Source organism: Solanum dulcamara, chromosome 10 (genome assembly GCF_947179165.1).
Source record: "Solanum dulcamara chromosome 10, daSolDulc1.2, whole genome shotgun sequence".
Taxonomy (NCBI): domain Eukaryota; kingdom Viridiplantae; phylum Streptophyta; class Magnoliopsida; order Solanales; family Solanaceae; genus Solanum; species Solanum dulcamara.
The window spans coordinates 3,515,339-3,529,985 of NC_077246.1; the positions used below are offsets into that span (position 1 = coordinate 3,515,339).

Genomic DNA, 14,647 nt, shown 5'->3' on the forward strand with positions numbered 1-14,647 from the left:
TCAGCCTTGAGATTCATTCTTCTTAGCACCATTCTCCCCTTCTCTTTCCTCCAACAATCTTCCAGCCTCCTCATCAGCAGCCTGTGAAGCCTTCTTCTGTGCTTCGTTCGCCTTAAGAGCCTGCAATTTGGCGTGGTTGTAATATGCCACACCTAAGAAAGCCAATCCATATCCAACCAAATTCACAGGTGTGACAGTATCCTTAATGACGGACCATGAAAAGGCAATCAACAACCAATCCTTAACCACACCAGCAACATTCATAGTCAAAGCAGATGTCTTCCCAACAAGCAAAAACACAGCAAGATTGAGAGCAAACGCGCAGAAGGAATTAGTACCAAAGATGACCCAATCAAAATGGAAACTAGATGTATCCTTCAACAGTGGATATTCCACAAAAATCCATGGAATGAACAAGAAAACCAAACAGCAAGGCGCAACGTAATACAGTGAAGTAATTGGATTAAATGTAATACCCTTTGATGTTAACAAAATCTGTATCATAACCAATCTTGTAGCCTCAAAAGCTACAGCACCTAACTGTAACATGACACCCCATGTATCAAATTTAGCTTCTCCATAAGCAGCAATAGCAACCCCAATTGAAATCGACACCATATTACCCATTGTATCAGATTTAAATGTATCTTTCTTCAACAAAACCCCAATTGAATACACAGCAACAGGCATCAAAGCTTTAAGCATTTGAATAAAAGATACAGACAGATATATATATGCAGAATTTGATAACCACAGTGAAAATGCATAAAGCAGACCAATGGGTACCACAGATTTGCAATAAAGATCCATTGTCATTGTCACAGGTTCAACAACTTTGAACACACGAACAAGAAGATATGCCAATGAAGAACAAAAAGCCATATGAATGATTGTTAGTGAAATTGGGTAAGGCCAATTGTATAACTTACGATCCAAGATGTACTTGTTGTACACAATCACAGTGAATGATAAGAAAATCCAAATTGCAACATAAGTGTATGAAAGCAAGATTTTCTTCACAACCCCTTCACTCAAGTTTCCACCTTTTCCCATTTTTTCAACTCAATAACCAAAATCAAGAAAGACCCACAAGTTCTTTTTGGATCAATGAAAAGGGAATTTGGGGGAAAAAGAGAGAAATTTAGGAGGAGAAAGAGGAGGCGTTACAGGACACAAGAAAGAGTAAAGAGAGTTTATATGCTTTCGTGTAAGATTGTTAAGGGATGTGAAACTGAATCTCATATCGTTTCTTTGACTTGGTAATTAATTCATTCCAGATTTTTAATACTATTTCATTTGATGCCAAAAATTATTTTATTTATATTAAAATTCAATTAAATATATAATATCGTAATAATATTGGTGAGAAAAACAAAATTTACTTTTTTGGGTCAAATTGATTTATTGGCTAGGACCACTTTTTTGTCTGTATATAATGTCTGATATTAATATTAAAATGTGATTATATTTAAATTTAATGTGAAAATTCACCTTGAAAAGTTGTTTTTTTTAGTAAAAGTGACTTTACTTTTTTCTAAAATAATTTTTTATTTAAATTTCATCTGGATTTCAATTTTGGAAAGTGTTCCAAAACTGTTTTTCAAAGGGTCATTCAAGCGATACCCCTATTTGATGTTGTATTTAATTTTTGTTCGTCAAATTAGTGATTTTTTATTTTTATCTTTTTGTGCTTTAAATAATAAAAAATAATTGAAAATATCTCTAACATATTAAAAAAAAATTAGCAAGCCACAAGTTACCAATATCTTACAAGAGGAAAGAAATCCGCAAGAAATAGCTTAGTTCCAACAGAATTTATATCTTATAATTAAGCTATAAGTTTAGTTTCATAACATTATGTCCGAAGAAAAATTCATAACTCACAAGGCATAATCTAGTTCCGATGAAATTTATGCTAGAGAGGCATAAATTCAGCTTCAAATCTACAAAGTTATGCCTTAAAGAATATAACTTATTCCTACGAAATTATGTCGGTTATAGAAAAAAAGTCATTTAAACTTACGCATTGCAAATTAGATACAATACAACTAATATGCGCACAAGCAAAAGTTCTCTAAGTCTTTGACTTGTGAAATTAGGACATAGTTAAGGGTGATTTAGCCCAAATTTTTTTATTAAATAAAAAGAAAGAATTAAATTAAAGACCAGCCGGAAGTAGAGACAATCAATGCAAAAACTTATTTTCCAATTGCAGTAGAGACAATCAATGCAAAAACTTATTTTCCAATTGCATCTTCATAAATTTCAAATGAAGTGCGATTTTCTCTTTTTTACAAAAAATATAATCAAATACAATCTTATCTTCAACTCTAGCTTAAATTTTAATAAAATAAAAAATATTTAAAATTTATGTCCTAACACATACTTATATTAATAATAAATAACTATTTATCATTTCATGTCAATTCTTATTAGGACAAGGACAGTCAAAAAATAAACTCTCTCACATGTGATATATTTGTAGGGAAAAAAAGGTTTTAAGTTAATGTATAGACGTAAAATGTTAAATTGAATTCCTTCAATCCTTTTTATTTATCATTATAATCAAAATAAAGTTTATATTTTCCAACAACCACCATAAGCAGCATTACAGCATGAGGGCGTGTCACTGAATAATAATTTTTATCGCTAATTCTATTTATCGATAGATTATTATAAAATTATGTTAACTATGCATAATTTAATAATAGATTAGTGATAAATTTTATAGCTAATTTTATAACGTGTGGCTGTATTTATTACTTTACATTTGAATTAATGCATAGTTTAATAATTTCTAAAAGAATTATATCTTTATTATAGTACAATGCACTCATTACTATAAATAATTTGTGAATGCAAAAATAATAATATGGACCACTAACTTGAAAATTTAAATCCTATTTCTGATATCAAATCTTAGTTGTTTATAGGAGTACTTGTAACAATTATAGTCCAAGTTTGGCATGGCAACAAACATTGTTGACTTTTTTTGCAAATCACCGATAAATGTCTTGGTGGAGTGGTAAGTACTTTTCATTCTTAATCAGAGGTCTCGGATTTGTTATAGGAGTACTTGTAACAATTATAGTCCAAGTTTGGCATGGCAACAAACATTGTTGACTTTTTTTGCAAATCACCGATAAATGTCTTGGTGGAGTGGTAAGTACTTTTCATTCTTAATCAGAGGTCTCGGATTTGCATTTCCCTGAGTACGGAGTCGCCTTTGTTAGGGAATGTTTTACCCCCAATGAGACTTTTCGGCGCGAATCCAGATTTAGTCAGGCTTCAATATGGATACCGAACACCAGATGAGAACAAAAAAAAGACTTTTTTTTTTGCAAATTGACGAAAAGCGTTTCAATAGGCCAAGAAATTATTTCCACTAAAGAGTTTTCTATTTACAATGGAATGACTGGAAAAAAAATTGTGGAGACGGATTGAGTTGTGTAATAGTAAATGCGTAGGTCAATAAATTATGGAATTTGAAATCGAACTCTCTGTCCTTTTTATTTGGTGTTTATTTTCTGTGTTAGCATTTATACTTATGGTTATAATTTCGAATGTAAAGAATAAATGAATTATTACTCAAAAAAGGTGAAACTTTTATTGCATTCATAATACAAGTAAGAGCCCGTTTGGATAGATTTAAAAAAATTAACTTTTATGTATGAAGTGCTTTTAGAACTTTGAAGTACTGAAAATTATTTTTATAAATAAGCAGTTGAGTGTTTGAATAAAAGTGCTTATGTTGAAAATAAGTGTTTGAATTTTAGGGTTAACAGAATAAAAGGGGTAGTTTGGGGATTTAGTTAAAATATAAGGGATATAAAAGTAATTTTTATGGTCAAACAAAATGACTTTAAGCACTTAGAAAAAAAAAAGTTAAAAATCCTAATTTTTCATTTTTGACTGACTTTAAAAACTTTATGGCTTAAAATTAATATTAGGCAAACACGTTCAAAAGCTAAAAGGGAGCTTATAAGTTGGTTTGACCAACTCAAAGCCCATCCAAACGGGCTCTAACACTTGACTATAATAAAGTGAGAAAGTTTGTTTTCTGTCAATCTCAAAAATAATAGAACGACTAATCAAAGTTTGGTAAAATGTCATCTTTTTCTTTTGAAGAAAAACTTAACTCAATATCTCATATTTATATTTGAAATTCGACTAGATAGTGTACAAACTTATGTTTCAAAAAATCTCCTTGCAATATCACCGATTTATAAAAAATCAAAGTGATTATCAAATTTTAGCTTAATACACATAAGCATCCTCTACCTCCAATCTTGAGGTCGTAGGTTCGAGTCATCAAGAAAATAAAAAGGTGAGAGCTCTTAACAAGAAGTAAAAAAAAAAAAAGAATTTACGCCAGAAAATTTCACATTGGGGCGACTTTGTATCTAGCATAGTTCAATCTCGAGAGTATTTATCATTCCATCCAATCCTTGCTGGTCAAATGCCTAACAATGTGATATTTTTTTATGCAAATTTAAATTTAATCGAACTTTAATGTAGATGATGAGTGAAAAATAAAAAATAAAATATTTTTAATTCTATTATTAGTTTGCAAGAGGAAGAAAAGTGCTCATAAGTCATAATGTAGATATACTATGTTGCCATAATTGTAAGAAAGTTTCTTACAATTTAAGCAAAGTTAATACTTGAAATACGGGATATTAATTGGCATGTAATATGTGTATATTTAAAAAATTATTTCGTAAAAGCAGTTGGCACTATTTGTTTATTATTTTAATAAAACTGTTAGTTTCTATGCAATTTTAATCTTGTCATGTAGTCTCATGTAAATTGAAGTTCTTTCCCAGAAAATAAATAAATTTAAAAATTAAGATTTAAATTGTCGCTGTAATTTTAAGTTGAAGTTTTGTTTGGTCGTGTAATTTGAATTTCCTAATTGTATTAATTTTCACAAACATGAAAATCCCACAATTTGTGAAAACTATCAAAACTTGCTCAACTCTGATATAATGCTACCAAATGAATAAATCATATCTCCATTTTTCTTTTACAAATTAATATCCGTGATTATATGTTATTATTAGTTTTCGAATACATATAACTCTACAAGATTTACTGATCCAAAAAGTCAATAACAATAATAACTAGTTATTCCTCAATATAATTCTTTCACACAGTACAAAAAAAATCACGTCAAGCACGAGTCTCTTTTTTTATATATATAAATTTTATAATAATGATTTTTTTAATAAAATATAAATTCAGGGGCAAAGTTTTATTTTAAAAAAATTGAAATCACAATTTGAAATAGAAAGAGAATTGATCACTTATGGGTAAAGTTTTAAATTTATGAGTCTCAAATTCTATAATCAAACGCCTGTTAAAGTTACAATTAAAATGAAACAAAAGGAGTATCAATCAAAAATATTATACAAACACATTATATATTTATCAAACTCATATAAAAACTTTGTGCAAGTAAGTTTTTTCTTTTACCTAGGAAATTTGGTTAAAGTAAATTAAAAATACAGATTGTCCATTAAAGTTTCCACTTTTTCTCATTTTTTGTTGCTCAAGAACTACAAAAGAAAAGCTCAAACAAAACTTACCAACAATAATAATAATAAAAAAAGGTAATATATATACACCTGTTTTTCAAACCCATTAAAAAAATTTAATGACATTTTCGTAACTTCACTCACTTTTTACTTGGTTTAATGGCATGGCCATTTTTTCTATTTGTACATATTTTCAATACTCATAGAAATCCAATTAAATTTAAATCTGAGCAAAAAACTCACATTAAAGGATGAAAAATTTCTTAACAAAAACAATTTATACTCAATAATTCGAATTTGAGAATTATTCACCTTTTTTTTACATATATAAAGTTTTAAAATTCAACTTGGAGTTGAATTTCAAATTTAGAGATGTGTTTGAAATATGTTTTTCAACCTCATCTTAATAAATTTCAAATGAAGTGTTCTTTTTTCTTCTTTGCAAAAAGAGAACGGAGTTATTTGACCTCCAAAAGAAATTGCTTTTTTCGATCATTGAAAAATTAATGAGTATAACCAAATGTAACTCTCATCTTCAACTCTAATAAATAAATTCCAAATAAAGTAAAAAAAAAAAGTCTAGTTCGAGTCATGATAACAAAAATTCTTTGATAAAGATTTTTTTCCCTAAAAGTGAATCATTTTTTATCAAAATCTGGTAACATCTATTGTTATTTTCTCGTTAATCCAATCTCGAAAAGACAAAATATCATATACTTTTTTTTACATACATATTTTTTGAAATCTTCTTATTTAAAGCTATTCATCAATAATTTTTTTTTCTTTTCTCTTTTCCGACCCACGCATGAATGAATTGGAAAGATGATTTATACAAAATGAAGCTATTTTGTCCATTTGCTTAAATTTTTTCCTCCATTTTAAAAAGTCGTATAAATATAACTCTTAAAAATATTTTAAAAAGTCGTAGATTCAAATTCATAATCTAATTTTTTTAAAAATAAAATACAAAAATTATAAAACGAAGATCATTACTAAATAATGGAAAGATAGATTTTTTAAAAAAATTATTTATATTTGGTCAAGTGAGGTAGAAGAATAAAGAGTACACTTGGCTAATTTTTGTTGCACTTTTGAGTAATTAGAAACTTTAGAATTTATTTATGGGGTTGATGCTTATAATTATTTTTTATTATTTTCATGAACTTGCATTTAAAATTTTAATTAATAATAAAGAAATTTCAATCATGATAACTCATATTAATAAACTAATAAAGGTAGAGAATTGACTATTCTTTCTTTCACATATGTTAGTGCACAATTTGTGGAGCTTTATTGGTAACCTTTGCTGCTTGTTTTATACTATTCTCTCTGTACATTTTTATTTATTCATATATTAAAAATAAATTTTATTTTTAGTTAATCAAATTGAAAATTTTAGAAATAATTTGTTATTTTATACTAAACACTAATTAATATGTTTATTATAGTACAGAACTCATATCAACCGTATTTTTTTTAAAAAAATGTGCAAAATTTAAAATGAACAAATAAAATAAATAGAGAAATATTTTATTATTAACTAATAATAATAATAATAATAATAATATGCCAATATAATTTCATAAATAAAAGTTGGAGAAGGATGGTGGTAATCCCAACAACCAACGAAAAATTAGCTATCTTTATGACCTTTAAATTTTATCATTTTAATTGTGCATTGAATAATTTGTGTTACCACAATGAAAAAGAGGGAGCAAGTCAAAATCATAAATGAAGGCACCGTCCTTTCTTTTTAACTATTCGGTATTCGAAACTCGTTATATAATACTTTTTTAATTTTATATTAGTTGTCTATATTAGTAAAATTAAACATCCTAAATTATTTATAAATATATAATTATAATTTTTTCATTTTCTCTTTATAATTATTAATTTTTGAAAGTATAAACAGATTTATAAAATTTCAAATAAATTTCTTAAAGGTAGATTAATAAAAGGGAAAAGGATCAAATATGCCCCTGAACTTGTCGAAAATATCTAGATATACCCTCCGTTTGAAGTTTGGCTCACTCATGTCCTCGCCGTCTACATTTGGGTGCATATATACCCCTTTTAGCGTTAGTTGCTTTGTTGGAATTTTTATTTTATTTTATATTACACGTGGAATTGCCATGTGTCAAACGGAGGGTATATCTAGACATTTTCGACAAGTTCAGGACCATATTTGATCATTTTCCCGTAAAATTATAGTCACGAATAACATTCTATATTAATTGTATTTCATTTTCATAGCCTTCCCAAACACTATTATCTCCCGTGATATTTATGTAGAATAAACTTTAATATATCTTAGTGTTGTTCTATTTGAACCCTTCAATGTTTTTATGTTTCATTTAAATTCAAAATATTAATTTTATGATTTCTTTATTTTTGTATATATTCTTCGAATACAGTTTTGCATTTTACAAATCGACGTTCATCCGTTAGATTTGGTATAAAAAAAACTAACAAATGAATATCAATTTTTTTGAGAAATTCTCTATATTTTGCGTAAAAAAATAACCAACGAAAGTGTGATAATTTTCTGTATTAAACAATATTAAATTAAAATAGCACCACATAATTGATTGTTTAATAAAGAAAATTATCACACTTTCGTCGGTTATTTTTTTACGCATAATATAGAGAACTTCTCAAAAAAAATGATATTCATTTGTCAGCTTTTTTTATACCAAATCTAACGGATGAACGTCGATTTGTAAAATGCAAAACTGTATTCGAAGAATATATACAAAAATAAAGAAATCATAAAATTAGTATTTTGAATTTAAATGAAACATAAAAAATTGAAGGGTTCAAATAGAAAAAGACTAAGATATATTAAAGTTTATTCTACATAAATATCATGGGAGATAATAGTGTTTGGGTCAGCTTCGAAAACCCTAGCCGCCACCTATCTCTTTTCTCTCTTTGAGGTCTCTCAAAAATCAGGCAGATACTGATCGGAATGGCCGAAGTAATCGGGGGAAGACCTCCTCTGGTAACGCAGAACACAATCAACACTTTAATCACTCAAACTACTATACCTCATACTGAAATCTCAAAAAGCAATTACCAAAATCAATCCTATGCCAATCTTTTCAAACCCACAAACCCAGAAACAGATATTGCCAAAATACCACCAAAGCAGATTTCATACATCAACGGAGAACCTTTTATTGCCTGGAAATCCAATGAGATTCAGCAGATGATTGAGAAGGAGAAACTTTAGTATGCAATAATAGGTAAGTTTTCATATGACAACATTGATATTAAAGAACTAAGGAAGGTAATTCCAATACAATGTGGAATTAAAGGTGTACCAATAATAGGACTGCTTGATGAAAGACATATTCTGATCCGACTAAATTTTCTAGAAGACTATGTTAAAATGATGTCGACACTTATATACTACCGCAAGATACATGATCGATATTGCCAAATGAGATCTTTTATATGAAACCCATGGTTCAACCCAAAGGAGGAGACATCAAAGGCATTAGCTTGGATAAGCTTCCCTGAACTGCCCCCAAATTTTTTTGTTAAAGAGGCAGTCTTCTCCATAGCAACTGCAGTTGGAAAACCACTAACGGTGGATCTGGCTACAGCAAACAAGACAAGGCCAAGCTGCGCAAAAATCAAAGTCGAGGTAGATTTATTAGCAACTTTACCAAAAAGGATTAACATTGCAGAAGAGGATGCATCAGGAATACTAAAATCAAAATGGGTAAGGATAAACTATGACTACCTATCAAAATATTGCAAACACTGTAGACTTCAAGGTCATGAGGAAAAAGAATGTAGAAGTCTTAATCCTGATTTGGCTAAACAGTTTAAAGAAGATCTACGAAAGGAAAATACACAAGGAATTGACACAGACACACAAAATAAAGAAGACAATCATGGAAGAAGGGGAGGGTACACTACTGGTAAACAAGAATGGATGCAAAGAAGGAGCAAATACAAGAAGGATAAATCAGGGATTATAATTGGGGAAGTGAGTCCAATACAAAAGAATAAAGATATAATCATGGCAAACACCAAACCTTTTGCAACACTGGAAGAGGTCCTAGAAAACCAAGATAATATGAATAAAACACAACTACCACAAGAAGATACTAGAACATGGATTGAGAAGAGTTTCTATGCTAACAAAAATCAAACAAAGGAAACAGTCAATATCACTAATGGTACAGAACAAACACAAGGAGATAGCAACAAAAAGGGACAGAAAAACTGCAACAATCAACTGGAATCATTTACTGATCAACACATAGTAAATGACATTGAGGAGGATATCTTACCTGAGAATCCACAAATACAGACACCAAAACGAATCCTCCAAACAGAAACTGCAGCATCAAGCTTCCAAGAGGAAGAGAATGAACAAAACAACAACAACAACAAACAGTCCAGTGGGAACAGCAACAAGACTACAGCCACAAGTAGAGAGAAACAATCATCTGATGTACAAGAAAATATGGTAAAATTTTAGACCCCTGATCTAAATCAAATAGAACAAGAAAAGGAAAACAATAGTCAAAACAAAGATTTGCCTCACAAAACTCACAGCTGGAGGGAAGGAGAGAGACAAAATCAAAATCAACAAGAAAGAAAAAATAATACAAACAACATGGAAATTGAGGAAATCAACCAAAAAAATATAGAAGGAACATACCAGGGGAAAGAAATTCAAGAGCTTAATAAGGACCAGCAGAAACAAGGAATATCAACAAAACCAAAACTGAATATGGAAAGGAGTAGCAGAGATTTAGATGAACATACCTTAGAGCAAAACTTGGAAGCAGCTTTAAGAGCAGGAGATATATCACCCAAACACCTTCAAAAAGGGAGAAAAGAAAGAAAAAAATTATATTCAAGAGAGACAAGTGTACCACCTGGGAATGGAGTACACACAAGAAGGCAGATTAATAAACTCAATCAACCATAATAAATGCTCTTGTATGAAATATTAGGTCAGTCAATACCATGGAAGCCTTTACAAGGTTGATAAAGCTTAATCAAAAACACCATTTTGGATTCATAGGTTTAATGGAACCTTTCCAAGACACAGACAAGATAGAAGATTATAAAAGAAGGCTAGGCATGGAGCATGCAATGGCCAATATATCTGGTAAGATCTGGGCTTTTGTGGAAGATATTTTTGAATATCACATAATAATGAATCATCAGCAATATTTAACCATAAAACTAAAAATTAGAGGAAGTCAAGAGGAGATACTAGTAACACTGATATATGCAAAATGTACCCAGAATGAAAAAATGGAGTTATGGGACTCTATGGAGAATTTAGCTACCTCAGTCAATATCCCATGGATGATAGGGGGTGATTTTAATACAATAACATCAGAAGAGGAGAAACTTGGAGGCCTACCAGTAACCATTAATGAAATTATGGATTTCAGGGGATGTATCCAAAATTATGGAGTATCAGATTTGAGATTTAGTGGCAACAAATTTACTTGGTGGAATGGTCAACATGGGGATGACTGTATCTTCAAGAGACTAGACAGATGTTTGGTTTCAAGATGGGGATAGAAACACAAAATTCTTTCATGCACATGTACAAGGGAGAAGGAAAAGAATGCAGATAAGAAGAATACAAGGAGAAGATGGGAACTGGATAGAGGAGGAAGAGGGAATAATCACAGAAGCCATCAACTATTACACAAATCAGTTCACAAAGGGAGAAGAACCAAAAGATTATGAAATTCTAAACCACCTTCCCAAAATGATCTCTCAGGAAGACAACATGTGTTTTGAAGCAGAACCTACCAAAGAAGAAGTTAAGGCAGTGGTCTTTCAATTAAATAGAAATAGTGCAGGAGGACCTGATGGCTTTACTGGTGTTTTCTATCAAGACTGTTGGGAAATCATTAGAGAGGATGTCACCAATATGATGAAAGCCTTTTTTGTGGTGCAGAATTGCCCAGGTTTGTCACTCACACTAATTTAATACTAATTTCAAAGAAAGATTTGGTTAACACTTTTTCGGATATGAGACCAATTAGTTTGAGCAATTTTGTGAACAAAATCTTTTCTAGATTGATCCATGAGAGACTGGTTTCCAAAATAACTGATAATATATCAATCAACCAAGCTGGTTTTATTAAAAACAGAAGTATAGTGGAGAATATACTACTGACTCAAGAAATTGTATCTGACATAAGACTAAGAACACAAGATGCTAATGTTATAATGAAACTGGATATGGCAAAAGCCTATGACAGGGTATCCTGGCTGTTTTTAACTAAAGTTCTTAAACAGACAGGATTTTCAGAAAAGAGTATAGACATGATCTATAGAATTGTCAGCAATAACTGGTACTCAGTGTTGATAAATGGACAACAACAAGGCTTCTTTAAATCGACCAAAGGAGTAAAGCAAGGGGACCCTCTTTCCCCTACCCTATTTATTCTAGGAGCAGAAGTCCTATCAAGGAGCCTAAATGCATTACACCAAGACTGTCAGTTTAAGAATTTTGGCATGCCTAAATGGAGTCCAAAAATCAATCATCTTGCATATGCAGATGACATGATTATCTTTACCTCAGCAGATGTGGTGTCTTTGCAAAAAATAATAGGAAGTTTGAAAAAATATGAAAAGACTTCTGGACAAAAGATTAACATGGACAAGAGTGCTGTCTATATGCATAATAGAGTATCAGGTGACATCAGTATCACAGTTGAGATTGTAACTGGCATCAATAGAAAAGAATTCCCTTTTATGTATTTGGGCTGCCCTATTTATCACTGTAGGAGAAAGAAGGAGTTCTTTAATACATTGACCCTGAAAATCATGAATAGATTGCAAGGATGGAAAGGAAAAATGTTATCTTTTGGAGAAAGGGCAATTTTTATTAAACATGTGCTACAAAGCATGCCAATACACATATTATTAGCTATTAACCCCCCTATTAGAATTATCAGACAAATACACAAGATGTTTCTCAATTTTTTTGGAGCAATACAATTGGGGGCAAGAGTAGACATTGGGTGGCTTAGAATGAGATGTGTATCCCAACCACAGAAGGAGGCCTAGGATTTAGATCACTATATGATGTGTCATTGGCACTATTTTGTAAATTGTGGTGGAACTTCAGAACAAAATCTACCTTATGGAGTGAGTATATGACCAACAAATATTGTAGGAAGGAACATGCTACAGTGGTACAATGGAAACAGGGATCACAAACTTGGAAAAGAATGCTAGAAGCTAGGGACCTAGTAGAACACCAAATTTGGTGGCAAACTAGGAAAGGAGATTCACATTTCTGATTTGATAACTGGACTGGACTAGGAGCTCTATACTATGTAAATCCAGGGAATACTTATGATACAAGAATTCAAACTATCAAGGAAATGACAAAACATGGGAAATGGAATAGAAAAAGACTGATGGAAGTACTCACAGAAGACATTGTTGATCACATAATTAATAATATAACCACCCCCAAGGAAGAAAAAGATTCTGATAGACCCTGGTGGATATTAGACACAAGTGGAGCTTTTAGTATCAAATAAACTTGGGAGTTTATTAGGCTAAGGGGACCTCAAATGAGCAAATACAATTTCATCTGGATTAAGGGTTTGCCTTTTAAAATTTCATTCTTTTTGTGGAGATGCTGGAAATACAAAATTCCTACTGATGATGTCTTAAAAAAGATGAACTTTAATCTAGTGTCTAAGTGTTGGTGTTGTATAAATCCTAAAGAGGAGACTATACATCATGTGTTCCTAACATCAGAAACTGCTAAAAGGACTTGGTCTTATTTCTGCAAGGCTGCAGGAATAAACATGGAGGGAGTGCAGCTGCAACAACTAATTGTAAAATGGTGGAATGCCTCAGTAACTTCTAGATTGAAACAGATATACGCTGCAGTGCCATCAATTATAATTTGGGAATTATGGAAGAGAAGAAATGGTATCAAACATGGACATAGGGAGATCAATAGCTCAGTTATATATCTAGTCCTAAATTCTATCCAAAGACTAGTACTACACAGAAATCCCTCAATTAGAACTATCCCTACTGGTTGGAAAAATCTGGTGCATATGATGGAGGAAGGCAAGGCAAAATTGAAAGTAACACAAGTTAAATGGATTTTTCCTCCACTTGATTGGTGTGCTTGCAACACAGATGGATCTTCTAGAGGTAACCAAGGGAGGAGTGCTTATGAATTTTGTGTGAGAAATGCACAAGGAAATCTAATATATGCTCAAGCAGATGAAATTGGAGATGCCACTAATATAGAAGCAGAGATGGTGGCTCTACTGGAAGCCCTGAAGTACTGTAAACAACAAGGACTTAATAATATCATTTTTCAAACAGACTCTCAAACCATACAAAAATTTTTAACTGGAGATTGGAAACCTCCATGGAACATAGCAGGCTGGATAGAGGAAGTGGAGGAATACAAAAGGGATATGGATGTCATCTTCAAGCATACCCTAAGAGAAGCAAATAAACTAGCTGATGCTCTAGCCAATTATGCGCTAGATGAAGGACCAATGCAGTGCTACTTGTTTAAGGATTTGAATACAAAAATGAGAAGTGTCATGACCCAAAAACTGAGGTCATGATGGCACACATCTCAAAACCCAATCTGATATGTAACCCTAAAAATAAAACTCATACAAGACTCCTTAAGGGGAAAGTGATGCCACGATTTAAATAAAAAGAAAAAAAATAATGAAGAAATTATCCCAAAACCTAGTGTCATAAGTATAAAGAGCATCTAATACAAGGTTCGAATCTGAAGATACAACATAAGTCTCTGAATGATACAAAAGACTGAAAAATAAAGATAGACTAGTGACGATCCGAATTCTAGGACCTCACCATTAATCTAAGAATACACAATCCGCTAGAATATTAACTGCCACGTGGGGTACCCCGACTAATATCTGCATCAAAAAAGGACACAGAAGTAGAGGTGAGTACAATTCACATGTACTCAATAGGTTTTAGCTGACTGAGTATAAGGAATTAATCAAACCTATGAAATAAACTAAGGAACGCTTCCACCTGCATATAGAAAAGTCTCACTTCGGCATCTGTGCCGCCAGTTTATATATATAGTGGCACGA

General features: G+C 31.2%; 1 protein-coding gene across 1 annotated transcript; it reads right to left on the reverse strand.

The window, feature by feature from the left end:
• Positions 1–1,053, reverse strand: LOC129870976 (probable sugar phosphate/phosphate translocator At4g32390). The gene has a single exon (XM_055945845.1). The coding sequence runs from the start codon at positions 1,051–1,053 to the stop codon at positions 1–3; it is 1,053 nt and encodes a 350-aa protein (XP_055801820.1).
• Positions 1,054–14,647: the final 13,594 nt, after the last annotated feature.